The sequence below is a fragment of the Phasianus colchicus genome, chromosome 6 (genome assembly GCF_987193195.1).
Source record: "Phasianus colchicus chromosome 6, bPhaCol1.hap1.1, whole genome shotgun sequence".
NCBI lineage: Eukaryota > Metazoa > Chordata > Aves > Galliformes > Phasianidae > Phasianus > Phasianus colchicus.
In genome coordinates, this window is record NC_143441.1 from 22,711,828 (window position 1) to 22,737,681 (window position 25,854).

Below are 25,854 nucleotides of genomic sequence, written 5' to 3' on the forward strand. Positions count from 1 at the left end.
GCACGCGCGTGGCCCCGCCCCCCCGAGCGCCGCGCGGCTCCGCCCGCGCCGGACGCCGCCGAGCCGCCCTCGACGTAGGCGCCGCTACCCCGAGCCGAGGTTCGCCGGTACGGATCTCCGATAGGCAAGGAGCGGAGGCCGGGCAGAACTTCCAGTACGGCCACGGAGCTCAGGTACCGATTTCAACACGGCGCGGGCCCGCAGAAAGCCGTAAGGCGAGGAGAAAAAGAACAGCGCAGGGCCCCTCGCCGAATGAGGAAACGTGCGCAGCATCGCCGCCCACAGCCTGACAAGTTTACTTTACGCTGGAAGAACCACTGTCGTCACATTTAATGTGTTCGCTGCAAACTTTTACAGTGCAACTGCTTATAAACACCAGAGCAATAATCATGTGCAACTTCAGAAGACTTCTATAAAATAACTTTAATGACTTGGTTCATGCCATTTTAAAAACAGCCATTTTCAAGAAGAAAAATCAGTATGTTTCTGGTACTGGCTTTGCTTTCCTATTCTTATTCCCATCTTTGCTAACCAGAGATGTACTCTGGCATCCACAGTACATCCAGTCGTTGGCCTGGGAGGGCCAAGTTCCCAACTTGCTTATACAGTCTACAATTACTGCAGACCTTCTCCACCCATCTCCAACTACTGCGAAAGTCTTTTTGTGAAAGCTTTCCAAAATGCCAAAGATGATATTAAGCCAAGTATTCCTCAGATCTGTGTATACATTTATGTATGGTCTGTCTGACTTGAAATTCAATATGCAGTCACCCAGATGAAGATGAAAATCACTGGCACAAGACAGCTGCATACTCTTATCACTACAGGAATCAAACAGCTGTTCTTGGTCTTTCCTGAGCAAAATCATCACGGCGTCCAAATAAGATTTTTGCAGGTATGTATAAACGAGAAAAGTTTGTGTTCCTAATGATGCAAGATATATTTACTCACCTTTATCAAATGAAGAAATATGTTTGGGTGTCATTTAACCACAAATGTTATCTTTATCAAATGGTTTGAGCTCTTCTAAATAACTGGGTTGGGTCTATTTTTTTTTTTGACAAGGCCACACACAGAGTCCTTTTAAAGGAAGATGAGATGTGTTCAGGTAGGTACGTGAATTCCCAAAGCACATCCCCATCTCAAAACAGACAATAAAATGGGCATCACAAAAATCCATGTTATACAATAAGACTGCATTTCAGTTTTTCCTATTACTCAGTATAACAAGATTCAGTAAAACACGGAAGCAAAGTACCGATGGCCATCTTTCCCCAAGTCCTTGAAGAATTTCTCTGCATATTCTATAGGTCTTCAGGTCTCTAAAGTTTCTTCATTTGCACCACAAGTGTCTACAACACAGATTAAACAACTTGTCACTGGGAAAGCACGGACTTTGGAGTTGGCTATCCACTTGTCTGTTTCAGTATTATACTCAAGAATGTGCCCTAATCTACCAACACCCTGAAAACCAGCCAGGACATAAACTATGGATCCCACAGCAGCACACTTCACTGTTACACCTTTCCAGGGCATTGGAGACACCATCTTCCATTCATTCATCTTGATATCGTAATATTCTACATTATCAAGGCCACCTAAAAAGCAATGAAATAGAGAACTGCTTACTACAGCGTACTGTCTAGGATGAACTTGAATACAGAATGCTACATAAAACTTTTTAATGTAAACTCTGAAATATATAACAGACAAAATCCTTCAAAGGAAAGGTCACAATTTTCTAAACAAGCTGTTACTCAGTCTTCTTTAAATACAGAAACAGATGGCAAGAAAGACTGAAAATGAGATGCACTGCTACAAGTTTCACATTGTAAAGATTCTAATGAGCTGTTCCACAAACTCAACAATGCCTGATTTCTCATGGATTTGTGGGTAGTAACCAAAAGTTAGGAATCCACCTAAAAAATTATCTCCAGTGAGGCCATTTCATTCTAGTTGGATCATCAGCATACCTTTACCTAAGTAGGTCACCTACTGATGAAACTTCAAATATAAACTTATATAACCTAAGTTACTTTTCAAGGGCCAACAGTTTCAGAAGTTATTAAGGAAACTACATTATGTGAAGTATGTAAGAATTTCTTCTTTAAGAAACAGGCTAGCAGTCACACTTCACAATATCCTACAAACATCTTATTATACTTTCTTAAAAATAAATTACTACAAGGCACAGAGAAGTTTTCACTTCCAGTCCTAAATTATTAGATCTGAGAGATTAATTTCTATAATCACAGAAGATACTTCATTCCAGACATAACTCTTTGCCATTATATTATATTAAGAACAATTTATCAGTGAAGTTGCAGAATATGAGCAGCGAAACAATATTTTACTTATTAGTTCAGCAACACATATTCAGCAAACACACTAAAACCTTGCAAAGTGACAGTTCTGGCTATAACTGTTTGATGAAGTGCACAAAAAATTATACATACTGATATTTCTGAATAGGAGCCAATCATGCTGGAATAGTTTTAGTGACTAATTAAAATACAAGCTATATTCTAGAACAGCATTAATGTGAATTTAGATATTCTAATTACCATAAATAGTAATTAATAAACCTCATAGCTGAGAACTTCCATTTTCAAAAGCACTTCAAAAAACCCTATGTAATTAAAATTGAAGTTCAACTCTCCTGGGAAATCAACTATCATTCTAGTTTTACGGATAAAGAGACAGACCATGACAAGTCACATTTCATTAATTAGGGCAATCATGAAAATTCTCTATTTTTCACCACTTGAAAATAGCTGATTAGCTTTAAATCTTCAGACTGAAGTTCCTAGAATAATGACTACGCTTTTACCTGTTTTGTTCAGAGGAACGACAGAGTCTCTTGAAATATACAGTGAAAGACTTAAAGCAAATAAACAAACTAGAAGATTGCCTTTTGTTAAGATATTTGACTTGGCTATATTAGTATGAATGCATTTCTGAATTTTACAGTACTAAGAGATTGGAAAACGAGATATAATGAAGTATGGAGGTGAACAAAGGAATGCAACAATGTCAGCAACAGAACATATTTTATAGTACTGCTCAAAGTTTTTCCAGCTGTAGAAAGTAGAATTAAGACCCCAACAAAACTTTGCAAGTCCAGCTAGAGAATTTAGTGTAGAGAATTAGTACCTAAGCCATTCTGTCCACCCACAGCAAATATTTTGTCCTTTACAAACACCAGTCCATGATTCTTCCTGGCTTCAATCATTGGACACAGCTCAGTCCATCTGAAGAAACAAATGGAAAAAAACAAACAAAATCACAGGGAAATTCACTATTTGATTTCTTAAAAAATACATGTTAAATAAATCCTGGAGTTAGGAAAAAGAAATATAAAAGAAAGCTGCTGGATAAAGTTAACTTTTTAAGTAAAATTACAAATAGCTGATATATTACTGCTTAATTCAGGAAAATACCTTAATTACATACACAGGATTCAATTTATTGAATCTTAGAATCATTAAGATTGGAAAAGACAACTAAGATATCCAGTCCAATGCCATCCCATCCCCACTGACCATGTCCCCCCCCCACGGTTCTCAAACACCTCCAGGGATGGTGACTCCACTACCCCAACGGGCAGCCTGTGCCAATGCATCACCATTCAGAAGAAATTTTTCCTAATAATCAACCTGAACTTCCCTTGGCACAACTTGAGGCTATTACCTCTCATCCTGTCAGGAGATATCGAGGAGAAGAGGCCATCCCCCACCTCACCACAACCTCCCTTCAGGTAGTTGTAAAGAGCATAATCTCTCCCTTGAGCCTCTACTTCTCCAGACTAAACAATCCCCGTTCCCTCAGCCACTCTCCTAAGACCTGTGCTCCAGACTCCTCATCAGCTCCACTGCCCTTCTCTGGACACACTCCCAGGCCTAGCTGCCTTCCTTGTACTGAGGGGCCCAATTCTTCCTATTCATCTACATTACCATTTGCAGGGTGAACAAAAGCAACTGTAAGTATTCAGAGTTGACACAACACTTACGTTTCTGTGGCCGGATCATAAACTTCACAGGAATTTAGTACTCTTCCAGAAACATTGTTTCCCAAGCTGCCTCCACACACATAAATGAGACCATTCGCCTCTACCATTCCGTGACTGCAGCGTTGAGTCAGCATGCTGGGCTTTGTATGCCAGCTTTCTGTTCTCGTATCGTAGCATTCAAACAAATACAGTGCAGAATTTCCTTAAAGAAATAAGAAACCCACCAAAGTGGCATTAATTTTGATGGTTATCCTCCAAGAGAAGAGACTAACAGTAATTATCAAATTGGTGCTTTGTTAGTTGAAAAGGGAAAGCTGCTTTCCACCTCTAAAAACAGCTAACCAACTTGAAATTTGGGACTACTCAAAAAGCACATACTTGTAATTCTTTTCTTGACTCTTTTGTTCCAAAGGATGTGAGTTTATATATAAATAGCTGTTTGTGTTTGAAAACAAATACAAATGATACAGATTTATTTTGGGAGGGGCAGGGAGGGCTGGGGATAGAAAAACTGAACAAAGTTGTATATAAGTTACCTATCAAATTTCCATCATCTCATGTTACTCAGTACTGAGAAATGTATAGAACATGGCACCTGTTTTGTAAACCTAACAGATTCACCTGAGTCTCTAATAAGCAAAGTGACTCATGCTATTCCCAGAATATCTGGTGCTTTTGGGATTAGATAACTAAATTATGTTGCAACATATTCCTGAATTATTAACAATCACAAAACAGCTAACCTTCACCATTTGACTTTCTTCCTACTGGCAGATACTTGTATTTTCGCGAAGTGTGAGGTCTGTGTTGTCCCCTCTCATGGACCAACAAACTATTACTGAAATCAAAAGCAACTTTTCTAATGAAGGTAAGTGGGAGTGTCAAGACTTGTCCTTACATAACCAGCCATACTTAAAGCAGAGTAGACTGGGCACAGCTTTCTCAGAAAAGAACTAGGTGTGTTACAGTAGCTGCACTCACTGCCAGCTGGGGAACTGAGCTGAAAAAAAATCACACAGAACACTACTTTTCCAGGTTCAAAAATAGATTTCTGTGAACCGTGTTTGCTTACTCCTACCAAGGTGCTCAGAATCAATCAGAACTGTGGAATGAGACATTTTTTTCCTTAATGTACATACATATCCATTGCTTGGAAGCTGTACAAATTCTTATACAGAAGAAATATAATAGAGCTGTCTTTAATGTCTTTTTAGAGGAAAACTTCTGTTTCAATGCACTGTATGTCTGTAGACACTAGTCTAGTGGCTGGTGACCCTGCACACAGCAGGGGGGTTGAAACCAAATGATCATTGTGGTCCTTTTCAACCCAGGACATTCTGTGATTCTATGAATTACAGCACTTTTAAATTAATAGTTTCACATAATTGTTTGCTCCAGTTTAGAAAAATGTGAGAATCAATACAGACAGACTTTTCTAGACAAGCAGTATTCATCGGATTCCAAAGAAAAAATAGACTTGCAAAATAACCTGTTATTAATTTTTAGATTTTACTATTCTGTCTTAAAAATTTATTAAAAATTACTTAAAAAACAAAGTAAAACAGTGCAGTACAGCAAGCGTAGACCAGAAGCAACTCCGAAGTTAACAACACTGTAATGGTGATGTAACTAATTAAAATGCATTAGAAAATAAACTATCCACTGAAAGTTTGGATCACAATTCCTCATGATCTGGCATGTGGGGAAACTGGGAAGATCTAAAAGATTTTGCAGTTTTGTAGCATTCCAAGCCTTAACCTGTTGCAAATAATGGGAAAAGTGTTATGTCACATTTACCACACTAGGTGGCAGCTACAAACTATCTGCTGCTACATCAGACCTCTTAAAACATATTAGAAGTCAGATAACTTTACCCAAATGTCACAGCTTTCTATTAAGTGATTTATCAATTTTAGGTGCTCCTTATGACCCCTTTTTTTTTCTCTTCACTTCCCTCTGCAGTGAGACAGAACTCAAGAGGAACTACTAAAAAATTTATCTGTAGGCATAGCGTTTTTTTGTTCTTGTTTAGTTGAGGTTTTTTGGGGAGGAGGTAGAACTTTAGAATTGTTTTGTTTTGTTTTTTTTTTCTTTTTTCCTTTAAGCTCTGTTTCTATGGATATGGCATATTTACATTTCTACTTTTGATTTGCCCAGATGTATAATTTAGACAAAAATCAACAAAAGCTGTACTGCGGTACAATGTTTCATTACAGATGTTGTTTTTCTTTCCTGGGGTGGGGAGAATTCAATGGTCTTTATTCAACTACAATGAGTAAATGACGTCTAAATTCTCCATTACTGAAGCAAACCATCAGCATAATTAACAGAAGATATCTTCTGTCATTTGACAGAAACATGTCAGTTTACAGGGACAGGTATGATTTCACCACTAAAACCAGTCAATTACAAAGCTTTTTATCATCCCTTTTTTTCATTGATAATAAGAAAAACTCATCAGGCTCAACATATAAAGTGAATACCATAATGCAGCTATTCTGGCCATATGTCACGAAATTTTAAACCACATTGAGATCTGTGAATTTGTGTTCAGTAAACTAATAGCAGAGTGAGACTTTCAAACTGTATTTGCTCGTCCCTAGTTAACTCCTACCGTGAATAACACAATTTCAATCAGAAACAGAACACAACAGAAATAGGTTGTTGGATTTCAGGGAGAAAAAAATTCTAAATATGGGAAAATTAACTCATGAGGCTAACACAGCAGCGTGCAGTTTCTTTTCAATAGAGTCATGCAAAAAAACAGAACATTTTCCAGGTATCTTTGTTTGTGCTTTTTGGGGGGTTGTTTTTAAAGATTTTTAGTGTCTTACCCACTTCTGAACCACCAGATGTATAAATTTTGCCCTCAGCAGCACAGGCTGCAAGGCTATCTCGAGGTGTTGGAGGTCCTAGCTTGGAATACCAGCTATCCTTCACCACATTGTAGCAGTCCATTCGCTTTATAGGGAAGAGCTGGGAACCACCCAAAATATAAACTACGTTGTCCCAGAAGACACAAGCTGCATCCCTGCGCTTTTCAAAGGGACATCGGATGTCTGTCCAGCTGTAATCCTGCATTACAAAGAACAGGTAATGTCTAATAGATTGTAACACTTACCTGCACAGCGAGTGTTTTTCAAACAGAGCTTTTCATAGAGATCTAGATACGGTCAGTTTTAAATTTCCTTTTCAAAACAAACATGAACACTGTTTATTGAAGAATACTCCTCAGGCGTACTCTTGAAAAATTCACTTAGACACAGACATAGTTAGCTGCAATGAACCATGACATAATCAATTTCTGTTTCCTCATTCCCTCTGTACACCCAGTACAGCTTTCCTGAAAAACAGGGTTTTTTTCCCTCAACAGTATTAATGCCCTGCTGCTACCAAGTCAGAAACAATGCATGTAATCAGTAAAGCAGAATACTTTTTCTTTTATAGAAATGGAAAAAACATCTTACATATACTGAGAAACTCTTTCTCTCTAAGGAAAATAAATACAGAAAGTAAAACCAAACAAAGGCGATGGAAAAAGAAGATAATATCCCAAGTGACAAGCAACTCAGTTGAAAAGCTCCAGTACATACTTTATTACCATGACAACTAGAAGCTTATTTACAGAATTTGCAAAACACAAGTGATCTATAGCTATCCACAGTTGATAGCATGAGAAATGGTGTAATGCTTTATCACAAATACTGGCAGTCATGTTGCCTAGAAACTGCTTTTGCATGGGTTGGCAAAACCAGCAATTATCAAATATAGGCATTAATGCTACCCAAAGCCTTAAAAACACCAAACTCAGCAACTGATGGCAGACCAGGATAGCATACAGCACAAGAAACACTTCTTGAATAATTGCATCTCACATATTCCATGCCATCATAAGCATAGCTTTTATCTTATGCTGAACAGGAAAGTTTGGGACCTTAACTGTTATCTGTCACCTAAAGATGGTCTAGCTAAACCAGCTGCATGACCTTCATTGTAATGAATCACACAAGACATTACAAGATTACATTTTCTTGGCAAGGACATACTTCAAACACCTTGGTCAGTGAGGAAGAACAGCGACTTCTACATGGGGGTTCAAAGAAAGAGGCAGAGCATGTTATAGTCCAAAACATCTTACAATCTTTTCCTGTAGCATCCCCCTTAGCAAGAAGAGCTGGCAGGTGCATGTGGCCCTTTATGATGAGAAACGCGTCCTGGGGCATCCTAGAAAGGAAAGCCATACTACAGCATGGCAAAATAAATAGCTGCATAAATCTTAAGAGAAACGTCTCAGTGCTTTGTGCAAGATCATCATATTTTCTGGCTCAAATTTCCAGCATTTTTACCAAAAAAAAAAAAAAACCAACAACAAAAAACAACCCTGTGTTTTCCCTTACTGTCGTAAGGGCTACAATCTGACTCACTTCTGTGGCTTCAGTTCATAACTACCCTTTCATTCACACCTTTATCAAAGAACCACAGGCTCTCCCATGACCTGAACATACTCAGCAGAACCCGCCTCTTCCAGCATGAGGCACTTCGGGTCCTTCTCTTGGAATGCTCTTCAGTATTGGTCTGCACCATACAGAATTTATTTCAACATGACTTATGCATTTAAGAGCGGTTGCCTTCCACCACAGTCAAGATCCACACAACTCTGGGCAGTGGCAAAACTCATTTTGGGAAGAGGGCCATTAGGAGGAAAGAAAGAACAAGAAACATGGTGACAGTTTGCCTGCTGACCTTGGCTCTCCACAATTGCTCATGCAAGGACACCAGAAGCAAAAGCTCATTAAATTGTTTTTGAAAGGCTTTTTTTTTTCTTTCCTTTTTTTTTTTTTTTTTTAAGACAAAACCAAAGAAAAGCACAACTTTCATGAATTTAACTTGCAATGATCTGAACTGTTGTCAGCTACAAGACCCCGTGACAACAGCTCCTTATGTAGCTACGGGCAATATGAAAGAGTAGCTCAGTGTGATTAAAATGTTTTCCTCAATTTCAGTTGATGCCCTGAAAAATAGCAGACATGTCTACTATGGACAACCTTGCTATTAATAGCCTAGTATTGACAGCTCCTTATCTCCTCCTAAGAGGCATGCTGGTCTCTTAGTTGTCAAGAAATAGCAATGCCAGGCACCTGTTACATTTCCATTGGTGGATTTTGTATTGTTAAAAAGTTAGCACTACCAGCTACTTCTTCAAAAGTATATTCCTGCCTCAAAATTCCATAAACTCATGTATAAATTTTAAATAAGAATTCAAAAAGTATATATTTTTTTTCCAATTTGAGAATTTGAACAATTTTTTTTTTTTGTAATGTTCTGTGGAAAACGCTTCCCAACACCACAAAAATGTCATCTCAGACTTTCTGTATAGTTCTAAAACCAAACATCTCTTCTCAAAATAGTGCCAGATTGCTCCACAGGAGTTTTATGCCCCAGACTGCATCTGTTCCATACTTTGCTCTCTTGAAGTACATGCATCAACAGAAGTATCAGATACAGCATAACAAGGACAACAAATATAGACAAAGTAATATTGTTAAACATTGACAAATAACACAGTCCATTCACCCATTAAAAAAAACCCTTTTTGACAAAGGAAATGAAGATCAACGTCAGAGACTGATTTTTGTGTGCAAAGCAATGTTACTGAAAATAATTTTTGCACTAGCCTTGCAGTATGAGAATTACTGAATATTGTATCACTCAAACAAGACAATATTTTCAGGAGAAACAGTCTAAATTTGTCTTGAACCACCTCTTCATCTGATATATTAAATTACCGAATTTAATTAAAATCAAAAATAAAGGATTAGGTCACTATTCAGTCAGCTCAGCAGACAAAAAAATTCAATTCCTTCCTAAGGCCCTAACCTTGCAAAAGTACACATATAACCTTGATTTTTGGCACTGTGACAGCTCCATTATCTTTTGATGAGACTAATTAAAGCAAGCCAAACTTGTGATGTAGAGTCTTACATCCCACACTTCTTATTTTACATGCACATGATATTAATCCAGCAGGAGTTCTGGATCCTTGGTTTGTGGCATTTAAGCTACCATCATAGTTGAAGATCAAACTGAAATGCTCAAATATCCAGAAAAATATGTTTAAATAACTTAAAAGCTGTAAGTAAAATAAGTAAGAGTGACTGAAGAACGACAGACTAGCTAAGAACACTCAAGGAAGCATAAAAGCACTAGAAATAGCATTCAATGGAGACAATGCTTATTAGAATCAGCCACTCACTTCTTTCACTCACTTCTTTCCTTCTCCTTCCCTGCCCACCCCAGCTCCCTGCTGAACCCACGTGTAAGGCCATAATGTTCCATCAAGTAAAAATTCTAAAAAAATCCCTTCAAATTCTATTTATTTATTTATTTGTATTTAACCTGGGCAAATAGTCTAAGAAAAAAAAGAAAAAAAAGGAGAGATCTTAATCCTATGCATTATGCAGCTTTATATAGGCATGACTTTTCATCCACAAACCAGATTTTTGTAATATTATAGTTTTGATGACTGAATATCCCATAACTACATATAATTTTCCCTCCAGCTGACTTTGCCTCTTGCTCCCACACAGCATGCTTGGAGATTATTATTTTTCCAATGACATCAAGTTTTCAAAAAAAAAAAAAAAAAAAAAGGAAAAAAACCTAGTTTTTTTCAAACACAATTAAAACCTCAAAAAAAGTCAACTGGAAGATTTTATATTAATGCATAAAGAGTGATGAAGCTACTAAGCCACTACTCCCACCTCTTCAGTTCTGACCACTGCTGACATTAGGCGCTTATTATGGAATTTAATGTGCCAGTTAGGTTGGCAGAGACCAGTATTATCTATGCTGATAATACCCTTGCCAGCTAATAACTAGGACAGAAAGCCTCAAAGCTAGTTTCCACACTGCCTTAGAATAGCTTTGTTCCAACCTAAGTTACTGTAGATCAAGAGGAAGAAACATCAATCTAATTTTCTTCTAGTAGGAGAAGGGTCAGAGCATGTTGGGTGGATTACAACCTGTTAAAATGCCAAAACCAAATAACCATTTGAAGATGATGAATGCCACGATCAAAGACTTCCCCAGTTTAGATGTTGGAAAGAATTTACTGCTTCACAACAGGAAAAAAATATCTTCTCAGTTCCTCCACCCTCAGTTGGAGCACTATTTATATTTCTTACTTAAATAAGAAGGAGGAAGATGGACAACACTTAGGAATTTGGAATTCTCAATTAAAATACAAATTAAATGTCTCAAACTAAGTTAGCAAATCTGACAACTTTTTTGAAACTTGATCAGAGCTCAGATAAGGTGGCTTAGATTCTATTTTACATACAGGAATGCAAATTTGTATCAGATGAGTTCAAAAGAACGTCCCAAGGGTTCATTCGTCCTGAGTTACATCTGACAGGGCTCACACTGACAGTGTAGTTCACACAGCTAACACACTGAACTACTTAACTATTTGAAACTGCAATGGCCATTAAACGTGCTGAGTTGGAAAAGACAATTTTTTGTAAGAAAATACATGATGTATCTAATTTCAGAACTTATCAGATCAGCACTGATACTTGAGTGGAAACTTATTTCTGTATTATTACAAATGTTGTCTGGTAAAACAGCATATGGATAGTCCTGCAAGTAGCTGATGTTTCTAGATCACCTGGTCCACACAGCTGAAACACAATTCCTGTGGCTTGATTTCTTTCAGAAAACATGGAAACAAATTCCAAGCAAATCCTGACTGATCTAAAGTGGTCATCTCTAAGGTTTTTGTAGAAATTCATTTTTTCCCCACTTCTGGGGTACTTGGCTCTCAATTCTCTTTCTTACATATTCTTAACTAACAGAATTGTGAACCATTGGATTTAGAAATGTTTACATATTTAATAAGAGTATCAAAACCCCTTATACTCTAAAACAGGTTCTACACTATTACAAAAGTCAATCTTCCAAATTACGCTAAGAAGAAATGTGCTCAGAGACTAACTCAAAGCAGTAAGTGCAAGCACATGCATATGGATTTACATATTCCAAACTGACTGCTCAGTATTTCTGTAAACTTTTATTTATTTCCAGCTATGGGATGCACAAACCAATAAATTCTGACTCAAAGGCATTTCAGAACCCTATATCTAACACTGGCAACAGACAAGCACAATCATTCTATTCAAAATCAAGTATTACATCTAGGAGCACAGATTTAAAAGCACCAAATTAGCTACATCTTGCAATTGTACACCCAAGAGACAGAATAATCCATCCTTCCCATTCCATTCTGCAGACCATTATGCTTTAGTTAATATCACCAGCAAATGTAAAACACATAAGCTTACAAACAGTGAATCTTAATGCATTCTGAGGTAACGATTACCTTTGGATTAAAATATCTGCAGGACTGGGGCTGTGAGCCTCCAAACAAAGCAATGCGATAATCATGCTTCTTCCTTCTTGGTCGTGTACCCTCCACTAGCTCTTCTCTGTCTTCTGGAGAAAGGAGATGGTATCGCATCCCACCTGGAAGGAAGACAACTGTTGCAGACCCAGCCTAGTTCACAAAGAAGGGAACGTTTCAGAGCTAGGAAAGGGAAAAAAGCAGGGACTCAAGTTTGTGCAGTACATCTATACAGCTTTGTTTTCATTCTTGAATGAAAGAATGTGCATGTGAGTGTGGCAGAATACATCCAGACTTGCATCTTATTTCAAATTTCCTGCTCTGTGTGAAAACAGGACTTGGATATGGACTCGTGTTAGATTCCAATTTATCAATCAGCTCGTTTAGCTAATAACCACGTCTTCCATACTGAAACTGGCAAAAGGAAGCATGACTTATGAAAAATATTGGCAAAACTGGGTGGCTGAAAGTGAAGCATTTCTAGCATCCTGCGTCTTAGGAAAAAATTCCACTGTTGTTCATAACTTGACAGTGCAAAATATGAGTTACAATTGCTTTAAGAAAGTAGGCATTTTCTTTTTCTCTAAGAAACAGTCCAAATTATGCAAAAACATTACTGATCTTACAGGTCATTAAAACAAAAACCCTTATTTTTTCAGCAGTGCACCTAATTCCATGTCATGCAGAAGTGCAACTGAGATGTTGATGATCAGTAAATACTTACCAACGTACAGGTTAATTTGAATCTTACTCATTGACCGATGGAAAAGAGTTTGAAGAGATGGAAAAGAGACATTTTTAGATCTACACTAAAAGGAAGCTGACTAATTGCTACTGAAATTAAAAAAAAAATTCTTCCAGAACACTTATCAACACATAAGCTTTATTCTCATACATGATAAAATGATAAAACTTCAAATTTGATACCTTAAAAGAAGAAGAAGGAAGCTTGTTTTCCCTTCTCATCTGTACATTAAGAACATAAGTGTTTACAGCCTCAAATGTCACAGAGTGCGAGAGATGAAAACAGTGCAAGTCAGGCTTAACATCCTCATTTGCTTAGGGACACTTTATGATATTCAAAACTTCAAACTAATTTTTAATAATTCACCTCTGAACAATAACAGACACTGAGATACTATCCTGTCCCAAAGGCACATTTCCAGTTACACCAACTCAACGGCAGAAAACTCATTCCATTATGCATCATGAAGTTAATATCATTTGCTAGCGATTCTCACTTCTTTTCTCTTATACGAATAGATGTTGTGTTCATGACAATCTGCTAATGCAACTTCAACTAAATGCAACATCCTAGAAGGAACAGCGATGTTTTTAACGTGAAAGCATCATCAGAGCATTTGAAATAATTTATAAAAATTTACATTCCACATCATTTTTAAAATATATAGAAAATCAAAGATTTCAACTAGAGGTCAACTTACTGATCACCATCTTAAGGCATTCTGGGTTATCCTGAATAAGTGGTTCAGCCTGAACTGTTTTACTTAGGAAGTTCTTTGATATAAGAGGAAATCGGACTTTAGCAAGAATGTCAACCATGTATGGCTGGCGATTTGGTTCATCATACTTCAGCCACCTGACTGCTGCATCATAAACCTTAAACAGAAGAAAATGAAAGAAAAAGGTAATGTACATCACCACAGACTCAGGCAAAAACTAAATACCAGTGCTCCAATCAGATTCTTCTACCCATTGGAGGGTAACTCATAATAAAATTGCAGTATGTAGAGATTTCAGTAAAACCATCTATGCCACCATGTTCCAAAAAAAGGCAAGACAATGCTCAGGCATAAATTATAAATTAAAACAAACAGACAGACACAAAATAAAACCCTTCTACATTTTTTAAACCAATAATTTCTACTACCATTTAACATTTTTCCAAATAGGAAGCGTGAATCTGTAATTCATATCTACGCGTGTAACCCCTGCACAACATACAAGACAAATATGCTTTGTGTTCAGTGTCACAACACTGCTAATGCTTCATCAGGAACGCTGAAATAGCTTGTACTTCACATAGTGTCCCAAGCTGACAAAATGTGTTATTAAACCATTCTTAGGAAGTTCCAAATTGTGTCTTAGCAGACCATTAAAAAAAAAAAACAACAACCCCCCCTATTTTTTATAGCTACAGACTGCCTTAAGTATAGTATTCTGAAACTTTCCTTTGTATCTTCTCTTTCCTGGAAAAGCTAATGGGTTTTCTTGGAAGGGCAGGGCAGACAGGACAGGGAGGTAGCCAAGAAACTTGTTCTATTTATGATTGTCCACTGAGTCAGGAAGCAATAGAAAGGAAGTCCAACATTACCAATGTACTAACACTCTTCAGTGCTGCTCACAGACATAGCAAACTTACCTACTACACTGCCATGCCAGAGTCAGCACTGATTTTGTTACGGGTAATAACACTACTTGTTGAAGCTGAAACTGATCATTCCCTGAATTTTAATGGCAGAACTAATTTCAGTAAGTCTCTCCATGTGATGAAGTCATTCAGAAGGACTGCTAAACCTCCTCAGCTGAAATGACCACAGATCAAGGGAAAATAAATAAAGAAACTTAAGGCTTAAGTTCCATCAGCTGAGGAAATTCAAAAGAATTTTGGGATATAGCGTTCTTTTCTCAATCACCAACAGAAACACTATTAGCATACAGGAAAAAGAGGCCAGCTAGTAATGAAAGCTATCCTTCCTGCTTCTGCTAAGTGAAAATATGCTTTATACCAATATAGAAATGAAAGTACACTAACTTTCTGTTGGCATTCCTGAGAAATAAGATTACTCTGGTATGCTGTCCATTTATAAGAGGAATTTTAATCATGCCACGCTCCTACGTGAAATTTCTATCACTGCTGCCAAGTTGAAGCATGCCATGTTACTTTATCAACAGAACTTCAAGAATATAAATTCTAAAGCATAAATTCCACTGCAAGATAACAAAGCATAAAACACTCCTAACTCTGGGAAAGTTACCTTGGGCCTGAACTCTTCCCAGTCCATGGTAAGAATTTTGACCTTGTCACCTGATATTATTCCCCACCACAGCAATTATTATTTTCAGGCAATATGTATTGAAGAAAATGCATTAATTCTCTGAATACTTAACTTCAGACTCGGTAAAACTCCCAACTCTATTTAAATGCATATACATACCACCTTGATTACAAGATCCTTCTGATGCACTTCAAAGAGTGTAAATTCATGACAACATAGCTAAATGAATTTAAATTACCCAACACAAGCACCAGAATCAGCTAGAAAGGCAAAATTTCAGTACAGATGTGACTGAGAACCTTCAGGAAATATACAGCAGCTACAACCATCTCACAATCAGCTCTTTGAGCTGCAGCACAGACACACCTATACTCCATTTCCCTGCTGCAGGAAGAATAAGCTGGCAAACACATTCAGGGCTATGGTATACTGAATCAAGTGTTCAAAATGGGACAGCTGTGACTAATCTCCACCACAGTTCACAGCTTTTAAATGAAATTTAAGGCACTTCCCATTCACCTAAGTTTTTTTGTATCTATTCCATAAACAAGGGCCTTCCATCAGTCTGTTACTGTCAGTGCTTCTAGTTTTGAGTGTTAGGTCCACTTTGTTCTTAAGTTCTTCAATTTTGCAAGTTTTTTTTATGTATACATGTTTCCATCAGCAGCAGCTCCCTTCTGAAAGAGGCTGACACTCAGCACATAGTCAGGTAGAGACATCAGATACAGTTTGCTCCCCACTTTGAGGTATTCACTTCCACTAACAATGCCTAAATCCCAGGCTGGGAGCAACTGTTGTAATACACTAAACTTAATTCAACTCATGTTACATGGAATCAGAAGCCCTATATCTCAAAAAAGGAAACTGTCCTGCTTACATCATTTATGACTTCTCTTTCCAGTTTGCTGATATAACATATTATATCCAGATGAAGTGTGGATATTCATTTTATGTTTGGTTTTGACCAAGCAGGGATACACTTGCTAGCTGGTTGAGTGAAGGGATTGTACTGCTTTGCTCTGTACTGGTGTGGACTCAGCTCAAGCACTGTGCAGGAATACCTGAAGTGAGACACTTGAAGCTTTCTCTCAATTAAAAAAGAGATAGTGAAGTTCAATCTTCATAGCTGACAGAATAACTCTTTTCACAATGAAACAGATCTCACCTGGTCTTCTGCCCTCACGGTCAGTGTATCTTGGTTCAAGAGGTGTGTCACACGCTTAACATCAAGCTGAAGAAATTCATCTGTCTTGTAAACTTCAGTGAAATGCTGATGGATAAAGTCATCTGCGGTGGCTTTCAGTTCTGGACAGTCTAAGCATTCTGCTAACACGCTTATACCTGTGAAAGAAAAATTAAGAAAACACCTTTCCAAACTGAACTGCAATTACCTTTAATATACTTGACTCAAATGGTAACACCATAATTTCAATGATACTTAGAATGCCAGTTTAGTACTTACTGATATGCTTAAAGATACTATCATAATTAATCTGCAACTTAAGACAAACTAAGATAAGCACAAGCATGTGATCCCTAGTTCTACAGGGCAAATTGAAGAGTCAGGCCTGTAGCACTTGCTCTACTATTTCTCCAGCACTATTTCCTCACCACGGAAAATACAACAGTATATTAACTAGGTCTGAGCCATGTAACACCAAAGTCTAACCAGAACAGCTTGATGTTTCCAGGTTTCATGACCTGCCCTGACCTGCTCAGGCAGCAAACATCACCAACCATGCGCAACTAAGAGGCACAGTGAGCTGGACTCTTCAGCGTAGATAGCAAAGACTGCTGCAGGCCAACACAAAAAAAAGTCAAGCTAACACTGCAGCAAGAGCAGAAGCTTGGCATAAAGCTATAAACAGCAACTGCTGCTGAGAAGTACTGTTTCCAACCTTCTCTCTAGTTACCAGGTGAACAAAGGGCTCTTCAGTGGAAACATTTTGCCCATCACACTATGGTCTTCCCCCTCCTCCTCTTTTGGAGAATGCCAACAGGTGGAGTAGAAGCAACCCCAGAGCAAAATTCAATCCACAGGATGCAATTAGAGTGAGCTGCTCTACAAAGCAAAATGGGAACTACAATGATAAAATTCAAGAGTATGACCTAGCTGGTTTTCCAGTGAGAAATAACAAAACTTCAAGCGATTCAAAATAAGCTGTGGTTTATTTCAAATATTTATTTTTATGAATTGTGAGCTTGCCTGTAAGTCTACACAGAACTCATAAGATATATCTTCAGGAAAATTTGATTTAATTTCTATCTCCTTTTTGATATGAATTAGCAAAGTATGCAAGTGTTAAAGAATATAATTAATTTTCTAGTTAACAAAGACTGCAGAGGACTGAACATGCCTCAAAGCAAGTGTAAGTGGCATTTTCCTCAAAAAGTAATGCCTTCCTTCCAGCAGTTGTTTCAGAGCCACTGCTATAGTGCAGCATCACAGCACATCATCTGAATCTTTGTAATTCAGATCTTCTGCAGAACATCTGTTGATATTTAAACATCTGTAACATACCTGAGATGTCGTTAGGAGAACTGCATAACTAACATCAGTAATTCTAAATATTTTCTTACATCAAAGACCAAAGATTAAGTACTCCAAATCTCTAAATAATAGTAAGCACTAAGTTCTGCTTACTGTTTAGATTTTTGTAATACTAAGTTTGCATTAAGGCTACAGGGCATATCAAACATCAAAACGGTGCAGATGACTTTCATAGATTTCACTCAAAAAGAGAAAGCAGCAGCTAAAAACAAAAGTAACAAACTCATTTTATTTGGAATTTTGAGAAGGTATTTAGTTTTGTATTAACTACGACTGTCAAATTTAGTCTCCAAGAACAGTAACAAAAACTGAAAGTATCACCTTATTAAACAGCCAAGGATCTGAAACAAACAAGAAGCTCCAGGCTGTTGTTAAACTGGGATAAGACCTTGCAAAGTCAGTGGACCCTGACACTGGCCAAGACAACTGACAAATTATTTTGTTTATGGCAAGGGGAAACAGTTCAGATTCAGAGCAAAATTATTCTTTGCATGCATTTGGATTTAACCAAATACTACTGTCTTTTATATTATTATACTGTCTATTTTTCAAGAACAGAAAAGTTAAAAAAATGACTAGTCTGTATTTCTCTTACCAAGACAATTTGAAGCATCAACTTGTTCTTTCAAAAAGTCCACACACATTTTTTTCACAGGTTCAATCTGATATTGGTTTGCTGCATCCAGTAAAGACTGGACATTATTGCTGTTAACAGAAATTCTGCAAAACAGAAGATGCAACATCAGCATCACTAAAACAACCTTCTTAGTCATAGCAAAAACACCAATCCATAAGTGGCAAAATTATTCCCCTGCTATCTCCACAAGCTTCTTTAACTCACAAACAGTTGAGAGACAACTTCCCTTCATAGTCTTTTCAAATTGTTTTAATTTGCTGTATACTACCGAGGAAGGACAGAGAGCAAACAGTGCAGGATTAGCCTGTTAAAGAATTGGCTAGTTAAAGAATTAGCCTTTAACGCAGGCTATCTGGAACACCATGCTTTGATTTGTGCAGTTAGCCATTTTCACAAGAACAGAAAAGGAAAAGTGCCTTCTCCTGAAAGCCTCCCACTCCCAAATGCACATCAGTGAAATTTGCCTAAACTCATTGTCAAAACTGCTATAGTTTATTTGCCTAGAGTGCACAAGCAGAACCATTCTGACTGCAAGGCACCAAAAGGGCCAGGGTGCAAGCATTGGCTGCATCTCACCACAGATGATGTGTACAGAACTCCTCTCAGAAACCAGAGAAACAGCCTACATCCCATCACTACAAAGACGGGGTCTGCCGTCCATCATAAGAGCTTGTTGCAAAGTACTGTTCAGAATCCCAGTTTTTTGAACAAGCTCCGTTTAAACGTTACAGTGCCTGCAGTGCTATTTAAAAACAAACACATGGGAGTCTGAGATAGAAGGGAAATGCATTTTGCAAAGCAGCTTCCCACTCAGACTGTCCAAAGGTGAAGGTGTAAGTCCCCGAAATAGCTATTTGTGTGATAGCTGCTAGGAACATGAGGAGAAGCCCCTGCTGATAACAAGAAGGGTCTATATTTCAGAACAATGTCGAATATAATTCACCTCCAACACTGATGCCAGAAGTATTCTTAAATACTTTCTGATGACAATTACCACTCTCTTTAGTCCATAGGGTTCCCTACTGATGAAATAAATAGGAAAAAGGAAGGAGGATATAAGTCTAGTCACAACAGACTTAAAACAAGTAAAGAATTGTAATAATATGAAAACTGATGAATCATAAAAGCATTGTTTTAAGATTTCATCATTTAGAGTTGGCAGGCTTTCCAGCTGAAACATCAGTTTTAAATAACAAAACTACCTTGCAGTATAAGCAAACTCCACAAGCTGTTCAATAATGTCAGGTTCCGCATCTTTCAGCTCCACCTCAAAGGACTTTGATTCAAGCATATTTGCTGCAAAAAGGTTAAAAGACAAACTACATCAATAAGCCACTCTAATTATTCTCCATTCTAAAAACTAGAAAATAAAGTCATTATACAAAATGGGAACCTGCTAAAAACTGCACATAGTTGATTGCTGCTTTTCCCTTACAAACGCAAGTCAAGAAAGAAAGGAGATGGTGTGATAACCAAAATAACTGGTGTGTGCATGTTTGCATTATGTCAATTTTGCTGAAAAGTGCCTTAAATAGGAACGGTCAAAAATGCTGTTGGACTGCAATGCAGACTGCCAAGCCAGCATGACCAAAGATAGGAAGCATGCTCTGCACCACCAAAGGCTATTTCCATATTCAAGCTGATAACAGCAGAGCCAGCTCAGAGCTCCCACGCTGTCACAGCACTGCAAATCTACCCACAGATGGATACAAGCCAACCACCAGAAGGCACAGACATTTTTCTTCTTCTTGAGTTTAACATGTGATTTATAGCACAGCAATTTTACTTCTGCATACCTTACCTACGACTTGTAATATAGATACTATGCAGTTGAATGTATAAAGGCAGAACAAGTGCAATAATGCTTACATTTTTGGAAACAAAAATGAGAGAAATGGTGAATAGGGATGAATGGAAGATGGATAAGAACTGAAGAAATCTTCGCTTACACCTATCCCTGAAATTAATCACTTCATAAAAAAGAAACTGTGGATGACAAGCTGTTTATCAAGACGTGCTCATGAAATAATAAAATTAAGCAATTTGGAAAATACTTACTAGTAAACATCAAGTTAAAAAAGTGGCTTGCTGAGGCGAGCACAACACGGTGAGCTGGGATCCTCCTTTCCTGAACCATAAGAATAACATCACAGAGCGTTCTCTGAATCAGAGGAAGAAAACCAGACAGAAAAACAGAAGATCAGCATTCCTGAAACACTTTCAACAATATTTCTCTAAAAACAGCATATGAAAATTCACTGGTCTCCTTTATCTGCACAAACCAAAATAATATCACACAATAAAAAAAGATCTTCTGAAAGTCAGCAAAGCTCAACAACCTGAAGAACTAAGGAAGCTCAATTTTCCCATGACCTTGCACCTTCAGGCTGGTCACTGATAACATGAGCTGTGATTAAAGCTTTTCCTGTAGCATTTATATCAGCCTCCTATGCTAAAGGCTCCGCAGCATTGAGCAGAGACTACATTGACATTCCATCCCTTTCATCCTTATCTACTCAACTGCCAATCTATTTTTTAAGCTTCTTATAGGATACTCATCAGAAAGCATTCACTGAATAAAATATAAATAACACATTTCAAAAAGAAGAGTTTGAATTATCAGTGTAGATTTGGGGAGTGTATGCGTTGCTAAACTTCCTTTGTACATCCATGACTTTAAAACATTTAAGATCGAAACAATAACAAAAAAGACCATGTGAACAAAGTTTCAAAGGAAATCTTTTAGAGCTGGAATTCCCAGCACGTCTGTCTCCAAAGAGGTACATTAGCAGTACAAGACATCATAGAACACTTTGGCTGAGCTTTGCTACAACACACAACTGCTGCTTTAACTACATCCTGTGTCTCTAAGGCATGTTTGATGCCTCAGCTCAGTATTTGAAACACCTGATACCCTAAAGCCTCACTGGATGTGGGAAGAAATATCTGTCAACCAAACCAGATCATCATTCTCCTTTCTTTTCCTGTGACATTTCTGGGTGTAACTGCTCTGTTTCAACCATGGTACAGAAATGCTCAGAAAGAACTTTCCAAAAGGACCTATTTGCATCACTCAGTAACTCTGATGATGCAACCCATGACTAGTGCTTCATCGACCAAAGCACACACCCAAGCGTCACCCTGCATTACCAAGCTTCATTAACTCAATGACACCTTGCAACTCCATCCCAGCTTCATTCTCAGCTACTTCCTTTTGGCCTATCTCCACTCAGCTGCGAAGTGGACGATGTATGCACATGCTGTCAAAAAACTCATTGCATCCACAGAGATACAGCCATTTCATTTTCAAGGTCAGCAAGAAGTCCTCATACATTGAACATACTCCCAGTCTCACCAGAACTGAGTGCCGACATGCCCACAATCTACTCCAAAATCCCACACATGGCAGCTGACTCTAGATCACAGTTCACACACACACACACACACACACACACAAAAGCAGCCTCTTCAAAATTAGCTGCGCTTTATACCTGTCCCATTTTCCTACATCATTAACCAAATGCATATGAACAGGTAGTGCTCTGCACACAGGCTGCTGTTTCCATCACAGGAAAGTTTTAACTCATAGTGCATTGAGGTTTTATAACCACAGCACAGTTCTCAACTTAGCAAAATACGACAGCAGCTTCCTGCAGCACAAGGAGCAAGCGGATCTAGAACACTTTCCTGTGGCTGCTGCTCCTCCTATGCATACCTAACAGAAACAGGAATGTCTGAAACTACACAAAAGTTTCTAGACTAGTCAACTGACAGGGGTGAGCGGACATAAAAGCCACCATCTGAAGTCTGACTAAAAGTAAAATAAAAGGTAGCAGGCAAAATTTGGAGTTGCATCCCCAACCCCCCCAGGCACAGTTAATTTGAAGTCAACCAGAAGTGGCACAACACTTTGGTTTGATCCTCTCACACTGGGGGCTGTATCTCCTCTGCCTTCCTGATGTCTCAAAAGCTGACTATTTGACATTTTGTGTGGCTGAGGGATTTCGCTCAAGGCTGAAGCTCTGCTTTAAGTTCCAGATGTCCTGATTATTTAGATAATTAAACTTCCCAAGATGAACTGTTTCTTTTCAGTGATCCAAGATGGACATAAATAAGAAACAAGAAGAGACACTTTTGAGATGAGACACGAGTCTAAAATAGTAATCAATCAGATGAGACTAAGTATTATGCTCAAACGTAGATAAAGTGAGGAGTGGGATAGCTCCCCAAATGATCACTGAAGACCACCAAAGAACCCCACGCAATCCAGAAGATTCAAACGTTATGTAAGCTTACATAACCCTATGAATATGTCATAGGTAGGCGTGACTTGTGTATTAGGTAGGTGGATAGCGAAAACATTTTGGACTATAAATAGAAGTCAGTGTAAAGACTTTGCATGCTTGATTTTTGGGCATTTCACACCTTGCAGCCCATGTAGAATAAATGCCTCTTCTAAGAACACTTGTCTTTTCAAACATGTTTCGGGAGACTTAATTGATAACATGCCTTCAAAGCATAACAGCACCTGGCATCCCCTTGTCAACAAGGAGAAAGATAGGAACTCAACAATTTCAAGCTGCGCTATGAGCTCAGCTACACCCCCCACCAGAACAGAAACAAATCCTACATCAATAAGCAGATCACAGCATGGCTTAGGTTGGAAAGGGACCTTAAAAATCATCTAGTTACCTCCCCCTGCAGAGGGCAGGGCTGCCATCCAGTAAGTCTGACTGCTGAGGGCCCCATCCATCCTGGCCTTGAACACCTCCAGGGATGGGTCATCCACAGCTTCTCTGAGTGGCTGTGCCAGTGCCTCACTACTCTCTGCATAAAGAGCTTCTGGCCTAACATCTAACCTACATTTCCTCTCTTTTAGCTTAAAACCATATTCCCTTGTCCTTAGAATGTGTAAAAAGTTGGTCCTCCTGCTTATAAACTCCCTTTAGGTACTGGAAGGTCACAGTGAGATCTCCCCAGAGCCTTCTTCAAACTTCAACATCTCTTCATAGGAGAGGTGCTCCAGCCCTCCCATCATCTTCGTGGCCCTTCTCTAGACCCGCTACAACAGCTCCACATCCCTCCTGTGCTCCAGACCCCCGGGATGCAGTACCGCAGATGGGCCCTCATGAGGGCAGAGCAAAGGGGACAATCACCTCCCTCTCCCTGCTGTCACCTCTCCTGAGACGCGGCCCGGGGTACAGCTGGCCTTCTGTGCTGTGTGTACACTTCTGGCTCGGGGGCAGCTTTTCATCCATCAGGACCCCCCGGTCCTTCTCAGCTGCCCTCACAGCTTCGAGTCCCTGCATGAATCTTAGCATTTCACTACCTGAAATCACCACAAAGTTTTCACGGAGACCGACTTAGTCCTTCACACACCGCTGAGCTGCGTGAAGTGCTACAAGTACACGAGCGCAACTGACAGCCCGCCAGATGGGAACGAAGGGAGAACCAAAGCAGAACCAACGCCGCCGCCGCCCGCTGGTTTCCGAAGGCAGGACGGCGCCTCGTCCGAGGCTCGCACCGGGAGAAGCGCAGCCGAACGGCGGCACGTGACAGCGCGGCACGGAGCCCCCGCCCAGCCCCCGCCCGGCTCCGAGCGCCGGCCCCAGCGCCGAGCACCCCGGCCCGTACCTGCTTGCGCATGCTGTTCATGACGCCCATGAAGCCAGCCAGCAGCTTGGCCTCCTCGCGGGCTGCGAGCTTCTTCTCCGTCTTCTTCTTGCTGCTCTTCTCCGAGCCGGGGGCGGCCATGGCCCCTCACCGCCGGCACCGCGGGCCCGCCACCTCCCCCCGCGGGGGGCATGCGACGACGGGCGACGAGCGGCCGCCTCGGGCTCTCGCTACGCCGGGAGCGGACGGGCGGACAGACAAGTGAACGAACAAAGCCGTCAAGCAGAAACACCGAAGCTCTCCGCGGCGGAAGCGGACCTGGGCTGGTGGGCGGGACAGGGGCGGCGCCGCGCATGTGCGGACGCCGCGGAGGGGAGCGCTGCCCCCGCGCGAGGTAAACAAAGAGCGGAGCGGCCTCGGCGTGTCACGTGGCGCCGGGGTGGGAAGGGACGGAGGCGGCTGGGCTGCTTGCGGCCCGGGGAGCTGGTTGTGTGCTGGGCTGCCGTTAGTAGTACGCTGCCAGCCAGTTAGGTGATGTGATTCCCCCACTGCCAAATCCAGCCTGAAATGCTGCATCCAGCTCGGGGCCCCTAGCTCAGGGGAGCTGTGGACCTGCTAGAGTGGGTCCGGAGGAGGGCTGCCAAAATAATCAGAGGATTGCAGCACCTCTATGTGAAGACAGCCTGAGGGAGCTGGGCTTGCTCAGCCTGGAGAAGAGGAGGTTCCAGGGAGACCTTATTGTGGCCTTTCAGTAAAGGGTGCTTCTGTGAAAGGTGGGGAAAGATGGAGAGAGATTTTAGCAGGGTTTGTAGTGGTAGGATGAGGAACAATGCTTTAAAACCAGAGAAACGGATTTAGTCTGGATATAAGGAAGAAATACCTTACTCGGAGGTCGGTGAGGCACTGGCACACGCTGCCCGGAGAAGCTGTGGATGCACCATCCCAGGAGGCATTCAAGGTCAGGTTGCATTGTCATCCGAAATCTGGGAAGAAAGCTGTCTAACTCCAGTGTGCTGTTAGAAAGTGACGTTCCTCGTTTTACATACTGGGCAACTTGACAAGTAAGCACGCTTTCCCAGAGTTCAGGTTCTACATTTAAACGGTTAAGACATGCATATGCAGTATATTGACACGCACATTCATTCTTTTCCAAGAAATCATTAATTTATACTAATGTCCCTCTGGGTAGCATCTAGGGGGCCATACACCCACTTACTTTATCCCTTCTTTCCACCATCAGCTTCATCACTGACGTTTTTGCCTGCCCTTTAGCTGTTTTTCCCGTTTGGCCAATTTCCATTGCTTGTTAGGCCATAATGAGTAACTTCCAAAACAATATATGTGAACAATATGTGAAAATCTGAGGAAAACATCCTTGCACCTGGTGAAGTGCAAGGATAAGTAGCCTATTAAGACTCCAGTGCTTCTTATGAAGCAGAATTAAGAGAAAACAAGGCTGTTCACACACCAAGCAAAGCTGAAATTGGAAGTTTCAGAATTAGCACTCATTGATTCTTTTTGCTCAACAAATATATTAATCTTTAAATTAATATGCCAATCCCTATTGCTAAGCAAACCGGCCTATATCAGCATGGGATCATGGGCAGCCTGACCTACCAGGACCCT

At 39.8% G+C, this 25,854-nt stretch overlaps 1 protein-coding gene and 1 long non-coding RNA gene across 3 annotated transcripts in view; one reads left to right on the forward strand and one right to left on the reverse strand.

The window, feature by feature from the left end:
* Window positions 1–25,854, forward strand: part of LOC116227038 (uncharacterized) — a 40,821-nt gene that overhangs the window by 2,513 nt on the left and 12,454 nt on the right. The window contains exons 3-5 of one of the 2 annotated variants that reach the window (XR_016467752.1): window positions 4,784–4,877; window positions 6,979–7,102; window positions 22,708–23,556. This is a non-coding gene — a long non-coding RNA (uncharacterized LOC116227038). Of the gene's footprint in view, window positions 1–4,783; window positions 4,878–6,978; window positions 7,103–22,707; window positions 23,557–25,854 lie in introns of those variants that run through there. The other variant, XR_016467751.1, reaches the window with a different exon arrangement.
* KLHL7 (kelch like family member 7) lies at window positions 403–24,615 on the reverse strand. Its single transcript, XM_031590096.2, has 11 exons — window positions 24,250–24,615; window positions 20,674–20,776; window positions 19,818–19,911; window positions 18,574–18,698; window positions 16,593–16,768; window positions 13,853–14,027; window positions 12,387–12,529; window positions 6,844–7,084; window positions 4,010–4,211; window positions 3,154–3,251; window positions 403–1,598 (listed from the first exon to the last, which is right to left on the reverse strand). The coding sequence occupies exons 1-11, from the start codon at window positions 24,367–24,369 to the stop codon at window positions 1,315–1,317; spliced, it is 1,761 nt and encodes a 586-aa protein (XP_031445956.1). The 5' UTR covers window positions 24,370–24,615; the 3' UTR covers window positions 403–1,314.

What these genes read in the sequence shown, in the direction of transcription:
- KLHL7 (XM_031590096.2), bottom strand. Translation starts at nt 24,369, where the DNA reads ATGGCCGCCCCCGGCTCGGAGAAGAGCAGCAAGAAGAAGACGGAGAAG. An exon ending in TTTTAACTTGATGTTTACTA is followed by an intron (nt 19,912 to 20,673) that starts GTAAGTATTTTC and finishes ACCTTTTTGCAG; the next exon opens with CAAATATGCTTGAATCAAAG. An exon ending in TGATGCTTCAAATTGTCTTG is followed by an intron (nt 16,769 to 18,573) that starts GTAAGAGAAATA and finishes TTTCTTTCACAG; the next exon opens with GTATAAGCGTGTTAGCAGAA.